This window comes from Trichosurus vulpecula, chromosome 2, assembly GCF_011100635.1.
Source record: "Trichosurus vulpecula isolate mTriVul1 chromosome 2, mTriVul1.pri, whole genome shotgun sequence".
Taxonomy (NCBI): Eukaryota; Metazoa; Chordata; class Mammalia; order Diprotodontia; family Phalangeridae; genus Trichosurus; species Trichosurus vulpecula.
Genome location: NC_050574.1, coordinates 330,780,889 through 330,803,288, shown reverse-complemented (window position 1 = coordinate 330,803,288; position 22,400 = coordinate 330,780,889). Strand labels below are relative to the sequence as shown.

Here is a 22,400-nt window from a genome sequence, read left to right as displayed (position 1 = left end):
GTAAAATATGTCACTATCAACAGAGAAATTGTTACTACCATTACTACAAGAAAGAAAAGAATTCTAATCCTAACTCAAGAGCATATTTTCCTATATCTTTTTCTGAAACATTTTAATGTTTAATATCCGCTCCCAGTCTTCCCAGGGATTTAAGTACAGCTACCCAAAGGGCAACGAGGTGATAGAGTGAATAGAGCACCCAACCTGAGTTCAAATCTGGCCTCAGACACTTACTATCTGTGTGACCCTGGATAAGTCCTTTAACCCTCTTTACCTCAGTTTCCTCATCTGTAAAATGAGCTGGAGAAAGAAATGGCAAGCCCCTCCAGGATCTTTGCCAAGAAAACCCCAAGTGGGGTCATGAAGAGTCAGACACAACTGAACAACAGCAATAACTGAGCAAGAGCCTGGCACGTAATAGGCCCTTCATAATTGCTTGTTGGCTGACCCACAAAGCTCTAGAAACTCATTCCCCAATAGGTTGTCTGAGGGTCTCCTCTTTCTGACAGGACTCCTTCTCACTTCTCTTCTCAATCAGCAGGCTCGAGAAGCCACAAATTGGAAAAGCTCTAACGTGTCTGGGCCAAGAGTTGCATAAGCAAACCCCAACTTGTAAAGCACTAGAAGTTTCTCTTTATTCTGAGGAATAACTATTTCTTTACTGTTTCTCCTAAACCACAGCATTGCACCATGACCTAGACTTACTTCCTTAATGATCAGGATTTCTCGGTTTCTGTTCAATGCTCGAAGTTCTCCCATGTTTGTGTCATCAGGCTTTTTTGACATATTGGTTAATATTGCTGAGATGTTTTTAGGCAGCGTGGGACAGTGGATAGGGCACTGTACTTGCAGTGAGAAAGACCTGGGTTCAAATCCTATTTCAGACATAAATTAGCTCATATAACTCTGGGCAGGTCACTTCACAACTCTGTGCCTCAGTGTCCTCGTCTATAAAATGAATGGTTGGTCCCATCTAGCTATAAATTTATGCTCCTGTGGTTTCTCCTTTCTTTTCTCTATGGGAGGCAGAGAAAGGAGGGGTAACATTGGGAAATATAGGTGACATATAGCAGTAAAATTTAACTTTAATTTTTAAAAAGCTGCCCCTCATCCACCACACTTTTGCCAAAACTACATTTTTTTCTTATTCTTCCTAAAACTAAGGACTCTCTCCTTAGAGATGTACTTGCCTTTATCTATTTGAAGGGCTGTCTTATAAAAAGGGAAATACATTTGTTCTGCATTGTTCCTGTAGGCTGAAAGGAGGCAGCTAGACACTATCTAGTCCAACTCCCTCATTTGACAGATAAGGAAACTGAGGCCCAAGGAGTTAGGTGTTTTGCCTAAGGTCAAGTAAGTAATAAATGTTCCAGTCAGGATTTGAACCAGGTCCAGGGATTATAGTCAGTGTTCTTTCCACTATACCATGCTCCTTCCCAGAAGGGAAGGAGGTAGATCTGATGGCTCAAGGGAGGAGGACCCATCCCTGCAACAACATCCAACAGCACCTAGGGTGGTGGGACATATATTTAGGCAGCCGCACTCCCACCTTCCAGGGCTTAAGCAAAGCCGAGGCCACTCCCTGTCACACACCTACCTGAACAGAGGACCCCCTTGTTTCTGGCGCAGGAAAAGTTGTCACACTCGCAGAAGGGCCCGTAGATCTTCCCAAACTCACTCTCGTAGCAGGAGCACTGGTTGCAGCTGCATTCCCCCCGCCCGCTGCACAGGGGCTTGCCCTCCGTCTCTCGGCACAGATTTTGATAGAGGTCCCGGTTCTCTCCCTCCTGACACTCACACCTGGAGCCCAGGTAGCTCGGGTAGCACTCGCAGGTGCCGCAGGTGTAGGTCCCATTCCCGCTGCATCGGGGGCTGTCCTGCTCAGTCCTATTGGTGCAGCTGCATAAGCAGTTGTAGGTCACCACGAGCTCCAGGGTGTCCCGGAATCCAACGGGCCTCAGGGTGAACGTGTGCACAGTGTCTTTGGAAGGGCAACTTCGGGCTTCTACAGACACCTCAAATGACACCTGGGCAGGTAAGAAGAGAGAAAATGTACACTGACTCTAACAAGATAAACAGGAAGAGCAATAAAACAAAAGAGAATGAAGAGTAATTATAATGAGCCTGGACAAGGAGAGGAGAAAATGCATCTCCCTCTTTTGGCCAAAGAGGTGGGGGGGACTACAGATATAGAATCCTGTATACGCTGTCAGCCACAGACTATCTGAAGCAAGGGTGGGGAACTTGCTGCCTTTAGGCCACACGTGGTTTTTTAGGTCCTTAAGTGTGGCCTTTGGACTGAATCCAAATTTTGAGGACAAGTTTCTTGCCAGGAAGGGAAGTAGGAGGTTGGGGCCAGAGGCTATTCTGTTAAATTTGGATTCAGTCCAAAGGCCACACTTAAGGACCTAGAAGGCCACATGTGGCCTGAAGGCTGCAGGTTCCCCACCCTGGTCACTCTGGAGGATGGTTTTGCTGAATTCTTGTTTTTTGGTCTTTTTTTTAATACAACTGCCACAAGTGAAGACTCTATAGTTAGGGAAAGGGAAGAGGGAGTCTGCTTGGTGATATAAAAACAAAAGCCATCAAGAAAACTTTAAAAATAAAATTGGGATTGATCTTTTCATTTCACTGCTATAGGGAATTGCAGACAGGAAAATTACTCTTCCAAGGCAGACCAGCACATGCTCTATAATTTGTATATAAATTCATATAATTTATAATTTTGCCTGGGACACTGGGTGGGTAAGTGACTGTCCACAGGCACACAGCCAGTATGTGTGGGAGGCAGGATTTAACCCTGGATCTTTCTGACTCCGAGGCCAGCTCTCCATCCACTTTGCCACATTATCTCCCCCCTCAAAAATTAATATATGAATATCTTTTTAAGAAGATAATAAACATGGGCACATAAATGGAGCTTGGACATTTGCAGCAGCCCTGTGAACACTTTACCTAACTACTTACTGAAGCCTAAGTTCTTTCCACTACACTTGCCCAATACATAGTAAGTGCCGAATAAATGTTTTATCTATTTATCCATCTATTCTATGTTGCCTTTCATACAGCTGTGCAAGAAGGCAGAATAAAACTGCCCTAAGGCAGGGAGAGAGGAGAACACACAGAGTTTGGGAGTCAGGGAAGGTTACACACGAAGGAGTTGGCCTCAATTCAACGTGCATTTATTAAGCACCTACTATATGCAAAGGTACAAGGTGGGGATGCACAGACAAAATGAAAAAGTCTTTGTCCTCAGGGAACTTTAAATCTCCTGAAAGTTGGCATTTGAGATTGTCCTGAGAGTAGCTCAAAGGAGGAGATGGGGTGGCATGGGACTGTGGATAGGGGGCATTGGACTAAGAGGAAGAAGCTCCTGACACACAACATTAACCAGCTGTGTGACCTTGGCAAGTCACTTTGTCATTTTTAGGTCTGAATTCCCTCACATACAAAATGAGGGCCTTAGACTAGTCCAAGGATTCTTAACCTTTTCTCCATCATGGACTCCTTTGGCAGTCAAGGGAAGCCTTTTTTGAGAGAGCTGGGGGTGTGTTGTAGGGGTGGTATGGTAGAACAGCTCATTTCCCTATATCTCTTACAAGTATATTAGGGTGCTTCTCTGAGCATGAACAGTTCACTGCTAATTTGGAGGGAAAGCTAAACCAACACATAGTTGGCAACAGTGAAGCAGAAAGGGGGTGGGCAGCTTTCTGAGATGTGATATACAGCAGTACATTTTGGCAGATTTTATCTTTAGCTCCCCACTCATATTAAAAAGAAGAGGTTTTAGGCTGGTTCTATCATACACACCAGGTGTGCTACGACATCATTGATGATGGAGATGCAAACCAGATTTGAGGGCAAAGCATTGAAGGAATTAACTATTTGGGGAGCCTATGTTTTTAAATGTATAAAAAAATAGGGTTACAGAAGAAACCAATTCTACTGAAATACAGTTATAAAAATATTTCCCTAATGTGTCTGTCTTGATGTGGCTCACACAGAGACATGAATAAGTATCTCTGAAGTCTCCTCCCTCCAACCTTCTCCAAGGGAGACTTTAATGCCTGCTAGGAAGGGAAGTAGTGGGTTTGGGGCCAGAGGCTGGCCACTCTACATTCCTTAGGGAGAGGGGCTAGAATTCTATCTGTTCTCTTAAACATTGCTAGTTTAGGGGAAGTAATTTAAGGTTCAAGCTAAATTCCTGATTGCTATTCATTAACGGGCAAAGGAGGACCCCAAGCTTTACATCCAAGGTATGGCTTCCTTCCCACCAAATGCCAGTTTCACAATTAAACACACATAGCAAATAGCAAAGAAATCCATTTATCCACATTGAGAGCAAAACAGAAATCCGAGAAAGTAAACATACGAGAATATATGCCAGAGAGGGTGGAGTCAAGATGGCAGAATGGTCACAACTGCCAAACATCCCCCCAAAACTCTCCCACAAAATGATCCACAGAAAATGTTAAATCAAATTCTGAGCAGAAAAGCTAACAAAAGTCACAGTGAGTCATTTTTCCAGTCCAGAGCAGCTTAACAAGACAAAGAGGTTTGCAGACACTGAGGTAGGGGTTGGCTGGGTATGTAGAGGCGCCAGCTGTGGAGTTGTCCAATATACAAGGATGGTACAGGAACTGAACACCTGGTCAGAAAGATTCCAGGGGACCCCTGTGCTAACACCGGGCATAGGATCAAGTGCCAGCTGCATAGCCTATTGCCCAGTTCTGAATTGCAGTTCCAATGTGGAAAGGAACAGTTGTGGTCATGAGGGAACAGGGGTCCTACCTGTATAAGAACCAATACACAGACCAGACGAGCAGTGACCAGACCTCTCCCTGGATCACACCACCTTGGAAGCACAGAAAACCTACAGAGTCCCAGATCAAGCTACAGAAAGAAGCTCAGGACAGCCATCTCTCCCACCAGAGGTGAGCAGAGCCCTATTCTAACATATAGTCCAAAGTCAAGAAATAGGCTGGAAAAATGAGCAAACATCAACAAAAAAATAACCCGAGCATAAAAAGAATCTATGGAGATAGGGAAGCTCAAGACACAAATTAGGAAGACAACAACTTGAAAACATTTGCAAAAAATCTAAAAGAAAAATGCGGATCAGACACAAATCCAACACGAATCACTAAAAGAGCTAAAGTGAGAGATTAAAAAAGAGAGTGAATGAATGACTTTAAAAATCAAATAAAAACAGTAAAGGAAAAACTGAGGTAAGAAATGAAAGCTATGCCAGAATATATAGCAGAAAATGCAGATTGAAGGAGCTCTTCCATTGGAAGTGAGATATCTCATCTTAACTAAGACAGAGTCCTAAATCTCACCCAAGGGGAAAATCTCTAGTAAAGCAAACTAAAGAAAGGGATAGGATAGAGACTGCCAGCTACACTTATGTCAACTTTTTCCAAGAGTCTCTCTCCATTTAGCAACTGCAAGAGAGGTTGGCATTGTACATCTTTTCTCATGAAGCTAGAAGCTAAAAGAACCTCAGATCTCTCCCCTTTCTTGCTCTTGCCAACTCTGCCCAACCCCAACACAGATGGAGGGGGACTGAGTAATCAATTTCTGCCAAGGAGGAGAAAGTCCCATACAACTGGCCTTTTAAACCCAGGGTTCCACTTAAAAAGTGAGTTCTTACATGTCGGCTTTAAGAAGTCCTAAAATTTATCTAATCTTTAAGGGCCCTTCCATCTCTAAAATCCTACAGAAGTTGGCTCAGAGAAGGGAATAAAGAATTCAGGGAAAGAAAATGAAAAAGCACATTTGTCCTTCTTTTTTAGTGTATTTTTTTTTACAATTTCACTGTTTCCTTCTATGTACAAATAAAGTTACCCCCTTTAGAAAACATCCAGAATCAGAGTTCTTTTTTTTTTTTTAATTTTCTTTCACTGCCTTCACATGTTGAACATTAACAAAGACAATAATGTGTTGTGTACATACCAAAAGGCAAGGCTGGCTTTACAATAAAATCTCCAGCCTAACAAGCCCACAGCTATATAAAAACTGACCCCTTGGAGTAAAACCTCTGCCAAAGTCTAGAATGTATTAGTTTAATTATATTTTAGAATGTCTAATGAGTAGGAATTTTTATAGCCTACTATAATTTTCAAATGGTTTTCAAAATAAATCTACAAACCAAGGGTTAGCCTTGAAAGGAAAGAGGTTCACTCCTCACATCAGAGAAAAAGCAGAAAATAGAAAGACATTCTGAGATTTGGTAGAATTGATTTCAGATAGCCACGATAATAATGATGGCTTACATGTATGTAGAGATTCAGAATTTGCAAGTCACTTTCTTCACAATAAGTCTGTGTGGTAGGTAAGTATTCTATTCTCATTTTACAGATGAGGAAACTGAGTCTCAGGGGTTATGTGAGTTTATCAAAATGACACAATTAGTAAGCAAGAGATCTGGGACTTAAACCCAGGTCTTCTGGGTCAAAATCCAGTGCTCTTCCCACAAAACCAAAATATTCATTGTGAAAACAGAGTTACCAAAGCAAGGGGGCAAAAGAGAAAAGTTTGGAATAGCTAGTGTGGGGACTGAACAAGAGGTGAACAAAAGCATTGTCCATTAATAGTGAGGGAGCTGCTGAGGACTGTCCTGCTGTGTAGACCATCAAGCACCATCTTGTGATTTTCTCCAACAATGCCTGTCTCTGAGAAGTGGGAGAAGTCATTGGTGAGGATTATCCATCTTTGAGGACTGGCCATGATCAGAGAATTGAAGCTGAAGTGCCCTCAGAGGTCATCTAGCATAGATGACCTCTCCTTTACAGATGAGGACACTAGGACCCAGAGAAGGTCAGTGACTGCCAAGGTCACACAGGGAGTAAGTGGCTGAGCCAGTATTTGAACTCACATCTTACAATTCTTAGTTCAATGCTTGTTCTCAGGGACCATGCTGCCTACAAGATGAAATAACATCAAGGCAAAGACCGATGTAGCAAGCTATATTTGGCAAAAAGTTAACTGAAGCTAGAAAGGAGTAATGGACAGGAGAATGGAAGGGTTCAAAGTACTAGAAATCATAATGAGAGACAAAGAGCAGATTCTCTACACCAAGGAAATGGGAGAAGTGTTAAGACAATGATGTTGCAGGCAAAGAGAGGAAGTATACATTGGATATTTAACTTTTTTTAAGGTTTTTTTTTTTATTTTGGGGGGAGAGAGGCAATCGGGGTTAAGTGACTTACCCAGGGTCACACAGCTAGTAAGTATGTGAGGCCAGATTTGAACTCAGGTCCCCTTGACTCCAAGCCCAGTGCTCTATCCACTGTGACACCTAGCTGTCCCTATTTAACTTAAAAAAAATATATTTTATTGATTTTCTTTTCTTAACAATACTGTCACTTCCTAATGACCACTCCACGCCGCCCCCCCCCCCCCGCCCCGCCACATGCCTCCTAGAATCATCAGCTAGGTACAATCAAGTAAATCAATGCTTTAAATGCTTTAGAGATAGTAGATGGAATATTGGACTTGAAATCAGGAAGGCCTGAGTTTGAATCCTACCTTAGACACTAACTACCTGGGTAACCTACTCTCTGAGTCTCAGTTTTCTCCCCTGTAAAGTTGGGGGGGGGGCGATTCAATGGCTTCTAAGGTCCTATGAGATCTTCTTAACTTTAGAATGATGATGAGGTGCATTGACTATGTTGGTGAATCACTGAAAATTATCATAAATGAAGGTCATGAGGATTAAGGAAGTCTGGGAATTATGAGTCCAGGGCATTAAAAAGGATTGTCAACATTATGTTGAAGGCACCAAGGAACATGATGGAGGAGAGGATGGAGAGGAAAATTGTAAGCATGGTGCAAAAATCATTGAGGAAAGGGAAAAGTTTCCCAAAGGTGATGAAAATGGGGGGAGGAGAGAAATGTTTTAATTGAATGGCACAAACATGGCTAATATGAAAATGTTTTGCATGACCTCACATGTATAATGCAGATCAAATTGCTTGCCTTCTCGGGGAGGAGAAAGGGTCAGGAGAGAAGGAGAGAACTGAAAACTCAAAGTTTTCTTAAATGATCATTAAAATTTTTTTACATTAATTGGGAAATATTTAATGAAATAAACAAAAATAACTGAATGGCACAAACTTCAAAGAGACTGATGAGTGATAGCAGCAGTGGAAAGCAAGAAATGAGACCCAGATTTCTGCCTTTATTTGCCTTAATTAGACCAAGTAAGATGAAGTTCCTACCCTGGTTTCCATGCCAAGTTTAGATCAGCTGCAGACATTTACTCTAACTCACAGCAGTCTTCCTTCTGCTCATTGGTGACTAGTCACTGGGAGAAGACCACCATCTGGTCTGCTTTTGATTCAAGCTTAAATCCTGCCTTGTACCTCCATTCTGTAAACCTTCATGATCTCCGTTATTAGACTAGAAGTAGGGGCTTTAACCTGGGGTATATGGACAGATTTCAAGAGGCCCATGAACTTGATTAATCTTTATTTTTACAAATTTCTTACTGAAATCTAGTATTTCTTTCAATTACCAGTTAAAAACACAAACATTATTCGAGTCCATACAACAGGCCAACCTGCCAAATGGTGTTTATTTTTTTAAATGGTTAAGAACTCTTGCACTAGAAAATAACCAGATTTGGCATATAGTAGGAGCTTAGTAGATGCTTATTGATTGAATGACTGGTAAGACTCTACTACATGCATTAATTTGATTGCAAAGGAATCCTTTAGATCAGGTAGAGGGGACAGTCCCCCCCTCCCCTCCAGTTGAGGGCTTCAGACTTATGAGGGAAGACAACAAAAAAGAAATTGAGACACATTAAGTAAAAACTTATTTTAGGGTTTATTTTTAAGAAACAGAAATGAAAATGTTACATCTGCTTTTTTTTAATTGAGAAAAGTAAACCAAGATCTGTAGGACAAATACAAGAAATAATGAAAAATACATACATCAACTCTTTCTTATGAAACCAAAAAGGGGTAATGGATAGGAAAATAGTTAAGAGAAGTAGGGAGAAGATGAAAGAAGATGAGAGAAGACCCTGAAAAAAGATGCACACAAGAAACGAGTGAGTAAAAAGACATAGATTGAGAGACAAAAACAGCCCAGGGTGAGGAAAGAGAGAGATCCCAATGATTAGCAAAGCCCTGAGAGGCAAAGATTTCTCTCATTTTACTAACAAGCTGTGTTGTCTTGGACAAGTGACTTTACCTCTCTGAGCCTGTTTGCTCATGTGTAAAATCATAATGGGAGGAGGAAAGAGAATGGAAACGGACTACATTTTCTATAAGGTTTTTTCCAGCTCTAATGGCCTATATTATATGATTTATACTTTCCTGAGAAAAAAAGTAGAAACCTCTATATTCTTTGATTTTAAAAAACATTTTTGAACAGCGCTTTTGATATTCATTATGTTTCATAAATCTAAAGCCTCAATTACAAAATTGCTAAGCTGCCAAATGAAATAAATTAAACAATACTCATTTCTTCAGGAATACACACAAAATATTTTGGCAAAATGAAAAACAGTGTTATGGAAGCACCTATTAAGGAAAGAGTGAAGAATACCCTTCATATTCGACAGATGCCCCCAACCCAATTATAGCATGACAATAGAGCTATTCTTGGAGATCTCAAGGACCAAAAACCCCAGGGTTCATGCCACTACTATAATATTACCAGTATTTTAAAGTTCTGCAAAACACCTTGAAGCAAAGCATATGTCATGGACAGGTTTCTCTAGATTCTTTCAAGAGGGCATAAATACTGCCAGAAGATTTCTATTCCAGATCTCCTATGGAAGGGCCCCCGAGTCTCTCAGTGCCTGTTTCTCCTTTCCTGAAGAGGTCCTAACAGCGTCGCCCTCCCTCACAATCTGAGGAGGCTCTCAGAGGGTTCCAGAGGAGCGTCTCTGAAGCAAGAAGTTGTACAGATGGAGAGCTCTTCCCACCTCCGAAGCGTGTAATAAACAGGATTCTAGGTCTGGCTCTTTTCATGGGCTGTCCTGGTGACTGGAACAGAGACAGGCCCTATCTGTGCTTGCCAGATGGCAGTGCAAGCCTGGGGCCCAGAAGCTAGTCACACCTCACTGTTGACAGGAAAACAAACACCAAATGACTTATTTTCATTCCCCTAGTTGGGAACGTTGAATACCAGCAATTTCTCTCTGCCTTCTCTCTTGACTCACTTCTTAAAGAGGACTATTTACTGAATGGGCATTGCCTCACTCTAAGTGAACACATGAAAAGGCCTTAGCCTAAAAGGGCCAGGGTCTCCCAATGCATCCTGGGACATCCTGATGAATATCTGGTCACTGGATCCAGATGACTCTGGAGGAGAAAGTGAGGCTGGTGACCTTGCACAGTCCTCCCTCACTCAAATCAAAGTCAACTGCAAGTCATGCCCTTATTTTCCTGATTGCATGGTCCTCTTCGAAAATAAAGGACAAACAACAAATGTTGAGAACAAGGACCAAGTCTTATTTGTGTATACCACAGCACTGAGCAATTTGTTTTTCATACAGCCAGTGTTCAATACACATTAGGCTCTCAGAATTATAAATTAAGGCCCCACTCAGAAACCCCTTCTTCTTTGAAGCCTTTCCAGATGTCTACTTCTCCAGTTGTTAGTTTTCTGCCCCCATTCAAAGTACCTTGTTTTTACTTGCCTGGGTATAACTTGCACCCCATCATCCAAATAGAAGGTAAGCTCCGTGAGGGAGGGACTTTTTTTTGTCTTTGTATTCCCTGCACCTAGCTCAGTACTTTGTACATGTTGTTGTTCAGTCATGTCCGACTCTTGATGGCTCCATTTGGGATTTTCTTGAAAAAGTGGGACTTACCAATTCCTTCTCCAGCTCATTTTACAGATGACGAAACTGAGGCAAACAATATCAACTTATGGCTCTTTGATAATGTGTTATGGTAATTAGGGTGGGACTTTTTTTTTCCCCTGTTTTCTCTTTTGGGATGCTGAGGTAATCAAGTGCCTTTGATAAGTTTTGCTTTTCAAATGTAATGGCAAGCAAAGTGGACTTTTTGTTGTCTTTGTTTTGGAGTGCTTCTCAACATTAATTAATCTTTGATTGAATTGGGAATCTTTGATGACCTGCTTATGTCAAGGGAAAGCCTAGTTCCACCCTCTGACTCTGAGCAAGAGTTTAAGTCACAGGAAGGCCTAAGTCACATGGGTTTGAGTCTCTTGGTTTGGACACCCTTTAACCATGAAGAAGTATATATAAACTCCGAGGTTAGCATTTTGCCTTTTTGGGGGCACAGTCATTGAAAGAGTGTTGATTATTCTGGGTAGCCATTAAAGCACTGTCCCCCAGCTTTGATGTTGGTGCTTCTCTTTTTGGTAACTATATATGTGATGTCTTGATCAGACAAAGCCTGTCTGTTGATCTGTTTGTAGTTTCTGTTTGTATTTGCTCTGAAGTTCAGGGTGCTGACTTTTTCCCCTGAACTAAGTGAATGATACATGTATGTTTAATTAAAGTAAGATCATTAACCCCTTCAGGTTGCTTTCCTTAGAAAAGCAGATCAAAGAACCTGTGCTAGCAGCCCTCCTGTGTGCTGGTGTTGTTGGCCTTACACCATCACAGTAGCTGCAAATAACATTGTTGTTGCACAATGGGCTTTTATTAAATACTAACTCTATTCCAAGTACTATACTAAGCACTGGAACTACAAAGAAAAAACAAAAACAGTCCCTGCCCTCAAGAAGCTTACCTTTGAATGGGGAAGGCAACATGTATACTGTGTTGGCAAGCAAAATGGGCTCTTAGCACTCAGTTCAAGGGCACCAAGTGCCCTTGAAGAGTTTGGCTTTTGTTTCCTTTGATTAATTCAGTGTATTTCACTGAGTCTTACTAGGTGCTAAGCCCCAGGCCCAAACCCCTATTAGGTGCTAAGCCCATGTGGTTGTGAAGCTCCCAGAGTACTAAGGGGAGGTGCTAACTCAAGAGGCAATCATAGGAGCCTAAGTTCTGGTCATTCAGATGATGTTTGATGACGTCTGAAATGCTATAAGAAGAGAAGACAGAGCCATTTGCTCAGGGCTCTCATTCTTGGTGGAGTGCTGATGTGTGATGTGAAGACTCCATTCAAAGACTCCGGGCAGCTGTAGCTGAGAGCCCTCCAGCTCGTAAACTCGGATGCTGGGACTTTGTTAAACTGTGGTAACTATGTATTGGGATTTGAGTCAGACAAGCAAGGTCTGTCTGTCGATGTTTGTACTTCGTTTGTATTTGCTCTAAAGTTCAGGGTGCTGGCTTTTTCCCCTGAACTACGTGAATGGTATTTGTATGCTGAATTAAAGCAAACTTGTCAACCCCTTAACATCGCTTTCCTTAGTAAAGCAGATCAAAAGAATCTGGGCTTTTGCAGCGTGCTGGTAGCATGCTTGTTTTTGGGCTTGTGTTGTTCTTTCACCCCCCACCCCCACAACAGCTGCTAGCTGGATTGTTGAAACTTATACATGTAAGTATATATAAAGATACATAACAATTTTTTTGGTTTGTTTCTTCTTTCACAACATGACTAATATAGAAATATGTTTTATATAATTGAATATATATATATAACCTATATCAAATTGCTTACTCTCTTAGGGAGGGAGAAGGTGAAGGAGGGAGGAAGAAAATTTGGAACTCAAAATTTTTTAAATGAATGTTAAAAACTGTCTTTACATGTAATTGGAAAAAACACTATAAGTTTAAGAAATATATATGTATGTGTGTGTGTACACACACACACACACACACACACACACACACATATACATATATACATATATATGCGACAAAGTAGCCTTAGAGACTAAGGTACTAGGAAGGGAAGACATTCAGCAAAGGTCTCCTGGGGGAAGTGATGCTTGAGTCAGTCTTAATGGAAGCCAGGGACTGTAAGGAGTGGAGGTGAGGAGGAAAGCATGCCAAATATGGAAAACAGCCAGTGCAAAAGGTAAAGGAACAGGAACTGGAGAGTCACACCTAAGACCCATAGATTGTGTAAAGGGGAATAATGTCTCAGAAGACTCCTAACAGAGAGAGAGGGGCCAGGTTGTGAAGGGCTTCAAATGCCAAAGAGAAGAGTTTATATTTGATCCTTGAATTAAGAGGGAGCTCCTAAATGACATGGTCTAATCTGAGCTGTAGGGATATCATTTTGGGAGCTGTGTGGTGGATTGGAGTGGGAAAATACAAGATGTCACAAGACAGTTCCAAGAGTCCTGGTCAGAGGGGGTGAGGACCTTAAACAGCCGAGTGAAAAAGTGTGAGGATGAAAAACTAGAAGAGATGTATATAAGGGATGTTATGGAAACCGAAATGAAAAAATCTGGTAACCGATCTCATATTTGTGATGAGTAAGAGGGACACAGAAGAGAGTGGATGGATGGTGGTGTCCTCAACAGTAATAGAGATATTCAGAAGATGGGAGGGTTTTGAGGGAAAGATAATGAGTTCTGTTTGGGGTATGTTGAGTTTGAGATGCCTAAGGGGCATACGGCTTGAAATGTCTAATAGGCAGTTCATGATGTGAGACTGAAGCTCAAAGGAGAGAGTCTAGGAGTAGATATATAGGTCTGCTACTCATCTGCATGGGGCAGCTGGATGGCTCATTGAATAGACCACTGGGCCTAGAGTCAGGAAGACCTGAGTTCAAATTGAGTTTCTGGGAAAGTCATTTAATCTTGTTTGCCTCAGTTTCTTCAACTGTAAAATGAGCTGAAGAAGAGGAAATGGTGAACCACTCCAGTATCTTTCCCCAAGAACACTCCACAGACAGTATGATCCATGGGGTCATGAAGAATTAGACAAGATCAAACGACAATCATTTACACAGAAATTATTTTGACAATATAAGCCCACAGTGGTTAAACAATGCTTTGTTTTCCTTTCTGTCTTGGGCCTATAGAAGAGTCAGAAAGCCTTTATTAGGTAGAGGTGATAAATACCCAGAGTTCCAGGCCTCAGTTTCTTGCTGCCAGTGGTTAGGATAAAATTCTCCATCTGGAATTATTTGGATCAGGTTTGAGGTCTTTGAACTGTTGCTACTTTTGGGGACTACTTTGGGTTGCTACTTTCTGTGGGACCCTAGTCCATCAATTTGGAAACTTCTTCTCCAAGACTCAGTCACAAAAACAACGATTTGGTGTCTCTGATTTGTTATTTAAATCTTACCAATATGCTTCTAATTTCCCAAGAGGCTGCTTGGCTGAGTCTCATTTCTAAAAGATCTTCCTGGCCCAAAGATGGATTGATTGAATGAATGAATGTAAAAGCATTTATTGAGCATTTATTACATGCAATGAATTGTGTTAAGTACTGAAAATACAGAGAAGCAAGACAGTCTCCACTTTCAGGGATCTCAAGTAAAGTCAACAAGCATGTATTAAGCACTGAACTGTGTACAAGGCATTGTGCTCACATTCTAATGGGGGAGAGAACACACATGGGAGGTGGTTTCAGCTACTCTACAGACTCTAAGTCCACAGACCTCAACTAGACTGAGTTTGGGGGAACAGAGCAGAGGAAAAAGGTAATTTGCTTAGCAAAGGAGGGGAGAGGCTGTGGGAAATTTGTGACAGGGATATGGCTAGTGCTTTCACATGGGACATTAATAACACAACCTGAAGCCACTTGCATACTTATATAACAAAACCTACTACAGAATGAACCTGCTTCCTAGGTCCTTGAAGCCAAAAGACCCCATGGCAATTGTCAGAATCAAAGGTGAGTGAGGATTACAAATGGAATTACTGGAGGAGAGAACCTCAGAGGAATTTGGTGACTTCACAAATCTTATTTAAAATAAATCCACTCTATTAATCCCAGCTTGCCTACAGTCTAGCTTTCTTGCCTGGGCTGTCTTCCCAGTTCGAAGGAGTGGCTCATAACAGGCACTGCACTTGCTGAAATGAACAGTTGAACCAAATTAGTCACAGAATCTGAGGTTCTTAGTGTTGGAAAGGATCACAAACACCATCTAATCTAACCTTCTACCTGATTCAGGAATCCTTCCTGTAGTATTCCTGACCAATGGCCAGTTGGCCCTGAATGTCTGCATTGATGAGGGGGCTCACTACTTTCCAAAGACCATTCCGTTGTTGGATGGTTTCCATTGCTAGAAAGTTTTTTCCTTATTTTGAAACAAACATGACTTACCTAAAACTTCCAAGTATACATCTTCCTTGGGTACACTACTCCCTGTTTCATGACTTCCCTTCGAATATCTAAAACCAGAAATCACCCCTTTTCTAAATTTTCTCCAGAATAAACATTCCTAATTCCTTTATCCATTCTCCACATTCTATAGTTTCAGACACTTGGGCATCCTGGTACCATTTTCTGAATGTTCTCTAGTTTTCCCCAATGTCCTTTTCAAAAAATATGGCATCCAGATTACATTCCAGATGTCATCTGACAACAGCAGAAGACAATGGGATTGCCACCTCTCTTAACATGAACCTGCTTCTACTAAGGAAGGCCAAGATTGTATTAGTTTTCTTTTTGTGGAAGTGCCATGTCACGGCTGTATCATATTCTCCTTATGATCATTTCAAATTCCTACTGTCATCTTCCATGAATTGCTGTCCATATCAACTCTCTGACACCCTATATTTGTGTAAATTATTTTTGGAACCCATTTCCATTGATTCCTTTTTTGTGGTTCAGTTGTTTCAGCCATGTCCCAGTCTTTGTGACCCATTTGGGGTTTTCTTGGCAAAGAGTGGTTTACCATTTCCTTTTCCAGCTTATTTTACATATGAGGAAACTGAGGCAAATGGGGTTAAATGACTTGCCCAGGGTCACACAGCTAATAAGTATCTGAGGCCAGATGTGAACTCAGGTCTTCCTAACTCCAGGCCTGGCGTTCTATATCCACTATGCCAGCTAGCTGTCCTGATTCCTGTTTAGCTGTAACTAACAATTTTTTGCATCTGGGGCAAGTAATTCAAACCACTAGCAGGAAAAATGAAGATCTTGGCCTCTTTCAAGGTTGCTATTAGAGAGGCCAGTGAAGTGGGATGGGGAGATGGCATCAGGCTAGAAAAACTTTCACCTTGGCATGAATGGCCATCAAGTGGAAGAATCACGTACTGTCCAATAGCTTTCTATTTTAACTAATTATTCCTGCTAAGTACTATGCTCATTTGTTTCCATGCTGAACACTGCAAGTATTACCAGGGTAACCTAAATTTCAGTGTCCTAAGACAACATTCCAGTGGTTCCGCCCTAGTTGCTGCTCTGATCTTTGTTATGTGATGTGGTAGAGTAGAAGAGCATAAAACATGGTGTCAGGTGACCAGGGCCCCAGTCTCTACTCTGCCACTTCCAAGCCATACAATTTGGGGGCTTCAATTTACTGAACCATAGTGGGAATTAGAATACTTGGACTAATACTTGGACCTCACAGAGTTGTTGTAAGGAAAATGTTATGTTCTGGCTCCACGAATGTAAGCTATCATTAATCATCTTTTTAGTGTTAGCCCAAGCATTCCAGTCTGTTGAGATCGCTGTGACAGAATCTTGATCCAAACCATTAGGTATCCCTTGCCTACTCAGTGTTATAACACACAGATTTAACATAGATGCCTTCTGTGTCTTCCTCCAAATCACTGATAAACACATGGAACAAGTCAAGACAATAAGAACATTTTACAGCCCTAAAGCTTAGGTTTGAAATTTCCGTAGGACAAATGTTATGGAGGAAAACCCCCAAATGTGAAGTAGATATCTGGTCTTGGAGGAGGTAGACTTTTTGCAGAATGGATCAGCCCAAGAGTGGCTAACACTGGAGAAAGGGGATGCCCACGTGACATAAAATTTTTGTCTGGACACTGAGTTAGGCATCTAGCCCTTCAGCTAAATTTCCATCCTTTCATAGGGGAGAAGATTGAATTTTTTAGAAGTCACAGATTTCTCATGTCACCTCAATAGCTCTGAAACGAGCCCGTCTCTCAGGGCCCGGTCCTGCCCTTGGCAACCTGTACAATGCCCAGCTCTGAGAGGCTGAGTAGGAGTCCCTCTGTGCCAGCTTTCTCTTTATCTGCAGAAAACAAAAAGCCTGAAATGGCTTCAGTGGAGCCAAAGGGCCATGTGAGCAGCAAGCAGACAAATCTGGAACAGCAAAAAGAAACAAACAGCGTAGCAAGGGAAATACTTGTGTCTGGCCTCGACTCTGTTTTGACAGCATCATGTCCTACCCTAGTTCTGAAGGAAACTTCTTTTCTCCCCTCTTGTATGGGAAAGCAAGAAAACTAGCAGAAGCATTTAGAAAAAAGTCCTTCCTGTTTCACTTTCTAAAGTAATTTGACTTGAATTTCATAAAAATCACCCTCCCCAAGTAGAGCAATCATCTCTTTTTGTGGATATTTTGCCGAAAACCTTGCTATTTTCATCTATTCTGGAAAAGCGCCATTTTAAAGCCATTCCTTTCTTCTCATAAGAGATAGCATCCTTTCCTAAGGCTCTACTTTCTCAATGCCCTTGTAAAACTATGAACCACTCCCTCCCCCACTCCCTACTTTTCAGCTCTCATTTATGTTTTGTCTTCAACTATTAAAGCTTGACTGTTGTCTTCCTCTCCCCTCCCCCTTCAGAGGGCAGGGACTGTATTTGGGCTCATACCTGGTGTCCCAAAAATCTTGGTGCAGCTGTAAGCTTTAATAGCTATTAAACGGCTTTAATATTAAATAGCTATTTATCATTAAGGCTATTATTAAAACCATTAAGTAGCTTTAATAGCCATTAAAGCTCACAACTGCACCAAGACTTTTGGGACACTCTGTATTTCTATTCCCAATGCTTAGAACAGTGTCTGGCATATAGTAAGCGCTTAATAAATGTTTGTCGCCTAGTCTGACCAACATAGAATACAGGAGGCCTGCACAACCTGTGGCCCAACAAAGAATTTCGAGTGGCCCGAGGGTCATGCAGGCCTGGAATACAGCATGAAGACTGCACTTCTATAAATGCAATCTAAAACTGTTTCCTTCTATTTAAAGCCTTCCAACAATTGTGCAACGTGGCCTGACGGTGACTCTGAGTTCTTGAAGGCTCTGGCAGGGAAGCCCAAAGTCTGGTAGGTCCTACTGAGTTTAAGAAGCTTCAAATAAAAGCCCAGAGATGGACGTTAATTTGTCTTCTGAAATTTCTCAAGGTTCACGATCTTGGTGTTATCTTTCACCCCTCACTGTCTCTCACCGCACAAGTCCCATCAATCCGATCACGTGACCCCACTAACTCAGTAAACTCCAGCAGAGTCCTGTTCCCTCCAGGATTAAATATAAAATCTCCTGTTTGGCTTTTAAAACTCTCCATAATCTGGCCCCTTCCGACACTTCTCTACCTCCTCTATAATCCAGTAACACTGGCCTTGCTGTTCCATGCACAGTACACTCCATCTACTGACATCTTGTATTTTCACTGACTGTCCTCATGCCTGGAACCACCCTCCCTCTTCACATGGACCTCTCCCTGGCTTCCATTAAGTCTCAGCTAAAGTCCCACCATCTGCAAGACACCTTTGCCAGTTGTCCTTAATTTTATCTCCCTTGTATCCTGTATACATCCTGTTTGTACAATGTTGTTTTAATGTTGTCTCCCCCATTCGATGGTGAATACTTGGAAGCAAGGATTATTTTTTGCCTTTCTTTTGCATCGCCAGAGCTTAGCACAGTGCCTGACAACTGATGCCTGCCGACTTGATTTCACTGGCCAAATCCCATTATTTCTGCCTCCAAAACAGCTCTCACTTACGTCATCTTACCACCACACAGTCACATTCAGACCCTCATCACCTTCACCTGTATTATAGCACTATATTACATAGCATAAAATAGTATAGACCAGGGGTGGGGAACTTGTGGCCTTGAGGCCACACGTGGCTCTCTAGGTCTTCAAGTGTGGCCCTTTGACTGAATCCAAACTTCATAGAACAAATCACCTTAATAAAAGGAATGGACTCAGTCAAAAAGCCACATCCAAGGACCCAGAAGGCCACATGTAGCCTTAAGGCCCCAGGTTCCCCACCCCTAGGGACAGTGTTCAGGAAGTTCCAGAAGATATTAAATTGGAAGACAGGATACAAATTCATAAAGGGACTTATACAAATTAGAAAAGAGACCAGAAGATTACAGAATGATGGTCAATGGTTATTCTAATGGGCCAGGGAATAGAACTTACTGTGTCACCAATTTTTAGGTCTCCACATTTTCTCTGACCTGGATAGGACAAACCATCTTGGCAGGTGGCTGTGAAGGTGAGGCCAAGATCCTCAGGATTATCCCAGACGGACAGCTCCACTTTGGACCTGATGCTCTGAAAAGGAAGATGGAAAATGAAACACAACCAGGTTAGCAGAAGGAACAAATGAAACTATTTCACTTTTACATTCCTTATTCCTGCTATGTCTTTTCCCAGCATTTTGACAAGGCTAAATTCTACCTGCAGCAGCTAAGTGGCCCAATGGATAGAGTGCCAGGCCTGAAGTCAGGAAGATTCATCTTCATGAGTTCAAATCTGGCGCCCGACACTTACCAGCTATGTGACCCTGGGTAACTATTGGCCTCTGTTTCCTCATCTGTAAAATGAGCTGGAGAAAGAAATGGCAAACCACTCCTGTATCTCTGCCAGGAGAACCCCAAGTGGGGTCATGGAGAGTCAGACGCAACTGAAAAACGACTGAACAACAAAAATTACAGCCCTCCAGACCCAGCTGAGATAGTACCTTTTCCACGAAGGCTTCCCTCATCACCCAGCCAGAAGGGATTCTGCTTACAAAGTCAGTGTGGTGGTACAATGGAAAGAACCCGCCTCTGGAGTCATAGCTTACTTCTGATGCTCACTGGCCATATGGCCTTAAGCAAGTCACTTAATCTCACTATGTCTTAGTTTCCTCACCTGGAAAAAAAGCAGGGGTTGGACTAGATGACCTCTCAAGGCATTTCAAGTTCTGGATCTATGAGCCTAAGACTCCTCCTTCTTTTACTTCTCATGATACTTATACCTCCTGCTCCGCATTAAGTTTGTGTATTTGTGTAACATTTCAGTTGTATCTGACTCTTTGTGATACCGTTTGGGGTTTTCTTGGCAAAGATACTGGAGCAGTTTGCTGTTTCCTTCTCCAGCTCATTTTAAAGATAAGGAAATCAAGGCAAACAGGGTTAAGTGACTTGTCCAGGGTCACACAACTAGTAAGTATCTAAGGCTGGATTTGAACTCAGGAAGATGAGTCTTCCTGACTCGAGGCCTGGTGCTCTATCCACTGTGCCATCTAGCTGCCCCTTGTGTACTTGTACTCTTCTTCATTTAACTATAATCTCCTATAATCACCTTTGTATCTCCCTCTCTGCAAAAGAGGGCTCCTTGAACATAATATATGCTCAATATATGCTTCATTGAATTGAAATGCATCATGTTCTTCCAAGGCTCAAGGATTATGTAGCTCCCTCCAACCCCAAAACCCATATTCCATGGAAAGAGACCAGCAACTTAGACTTGCAATCCCTCTTCAGCAACCTGGGCTGAAAGTATCCACCCAACTAGAATGAAAAGGTGAGGCTGGTAGACATGGCAACGTAGTCTAGGTGGCCCACTCCCAAGTACCAGGGAGGATGGTGGAATGGCCTCAGTGGGGATATAAGTTCCACACCATCATGAATGTGAAATTTTGTTCTAGATTCCTCAACAGAGATGAGAGACATATCACCCCAGCTCTCAAGTAGCTTACAATATTGTGCATTAAATATAATTGGAAAATAAAGCCTTAAAGATTAATCTACTATCACTTGAAATAGTACCATATGTCATTTTTTGATAAATACACTGGATCTTATGATTCAGTGTGGTAGAGCAGCAAAAACCCTGGTTCCAGGGTCCAAGGATCCAAACTTAAATCCTACTCTGTTATTTGACACCATATAGTTTACTGCTAGGAATATGTGGATGCATATTGCATTTTCTGTTGCCATTTTTTACTTCCTTGAGATATAACTTCAGTAGAGGGATGGCCAGAACAAACAGTATAGATGATGCTGTCACTGTTCTTGCCCTCATCATTCCCAACTGATATCCCCAAAGACTGGACCCACACAGAGCATTGGCAACACTTAACTGGTGGTCCTGTCTTCCTACTCACCCAATTCCATCATTGTTGTTTTCTGTCACCTTTGTTCATTTGCATGGTATAAGATAAAAGCTCAGTTATTTTAATTTGCATTTCTCTTTTTTTCTCTATTGATTTTAAGCAAGTTTTCATCGGGGTCATTTCAAGTTTTAAAATCTATGATTCAATGACCTTTTGACATAGTTGGGATGCACAGTGGATAGAGTGCTGAGTCTGGAGTTAGGAACTCACCTTTCTGAATTTAAATCTAGCCTCAGACACTTCCTAGCTATGTAACCCTGGGCAAGTCACTTAACCCTGTTTGCCTCAATTCCTCGTCTGGAGAAGGAAATGGCAAACTGCTCCAGTATCTTTGCCAAGAAAATCCCAAATGGGGTCACAAAAAATCAGACACCACTTACCAACAAAAATGACCTTTTGTTCCAGACACCCAGAGGTTGGAGTAGGGTGAGTTAACTCAACAATTCTGTGATCCTGTGGGTTGTGGATTGGGGAACCACAGAGATTGGTCTTTTTTTTAAAGGTTGAGATAAAAATAAAACATGTTTTTAAAATGTGTACAATGGTAGTGAGTATTATAGTAACTGACATTGTGAGGTAGCTAGATGACCAGGGATAGACATACAGATTCTCTTAGAATCCTTAGCTTTCCTCAAGTTCTACTTTCAGGTGACCTTTCCAAGTCTGTTCAGCTGCTAGACCCTTCCCTTCTAAGGATATATTTCATCTATTCTTTCTTCATTTTGTAAATAACTAATTATACTCATGTTGTCTCCTCCATTGGAATATAAGCTACTTGAAGGTAAGGGACTGTTTTTTGCTTTTCTTTGTATCCCTAGAACTTAGGATAGTGCCTGGCATCTAATAAGTGCTTAAAAATGCTTGCTGACTGACACTGATGTAGAAGGGAAAGGGATGTTGAAATTAAATTGGAGAAAAAAGAGGTCATCCAGGAAAACAGGCACGTGAAGGCTGTAGTCCTGTGGATTACAGAATGACAGGTCGGAACATAAGGACATAAGGAGGAAGCATAAGCCTTCACAGCAGGTGCCGCTGACTTTCCCACTTGTAGCTGCTCCTCATTTTAACAGTCCTTTCTCCATCATTTCCTTTCAGACATATTTCAGTCTCAGCTCCAAAATCACTCTGTCATGGGGAGACTAGCAGGAGCATACATATCCTGGTTGGTTGTGCAGTCATTTTCAGTCTATTTTGACTTTGTGACCCCATTTTGGGTTTTCTTGGCAAAGATACTGGAGTGGTTTGATATTTCCTTCT

General features: G+C 41.8%; 1 protein-coding gene across 1 annotated transcript in view; it reads right to left on the bottom strand.

Moving 5' to 3' along the window:
• The window catches only part of ITGB5 (integrin subunit beta 5), a 192,264-nt gene that overhangs the window by 54,294 nt on the left and 115,570 nt on the right, over positions 1–22,400 (bottom strand). Inside the window, exons 9-10 of the mRNA XM_036745271.1 lie at positions 19,181–19,315; positions 1,598–2,027 (exon numbers count right to left, since the gene is read on the bottom strand). Of these exons, the coding sequence (XP_036601166.1) occupies positions 1,598–2,027; positions 19,181–19,315 (565 nt within the window). The remainder of the gene's footprint in view (positions 1–1,597; positions 2,028–19,180; positions 19,316–22,400) is intronic.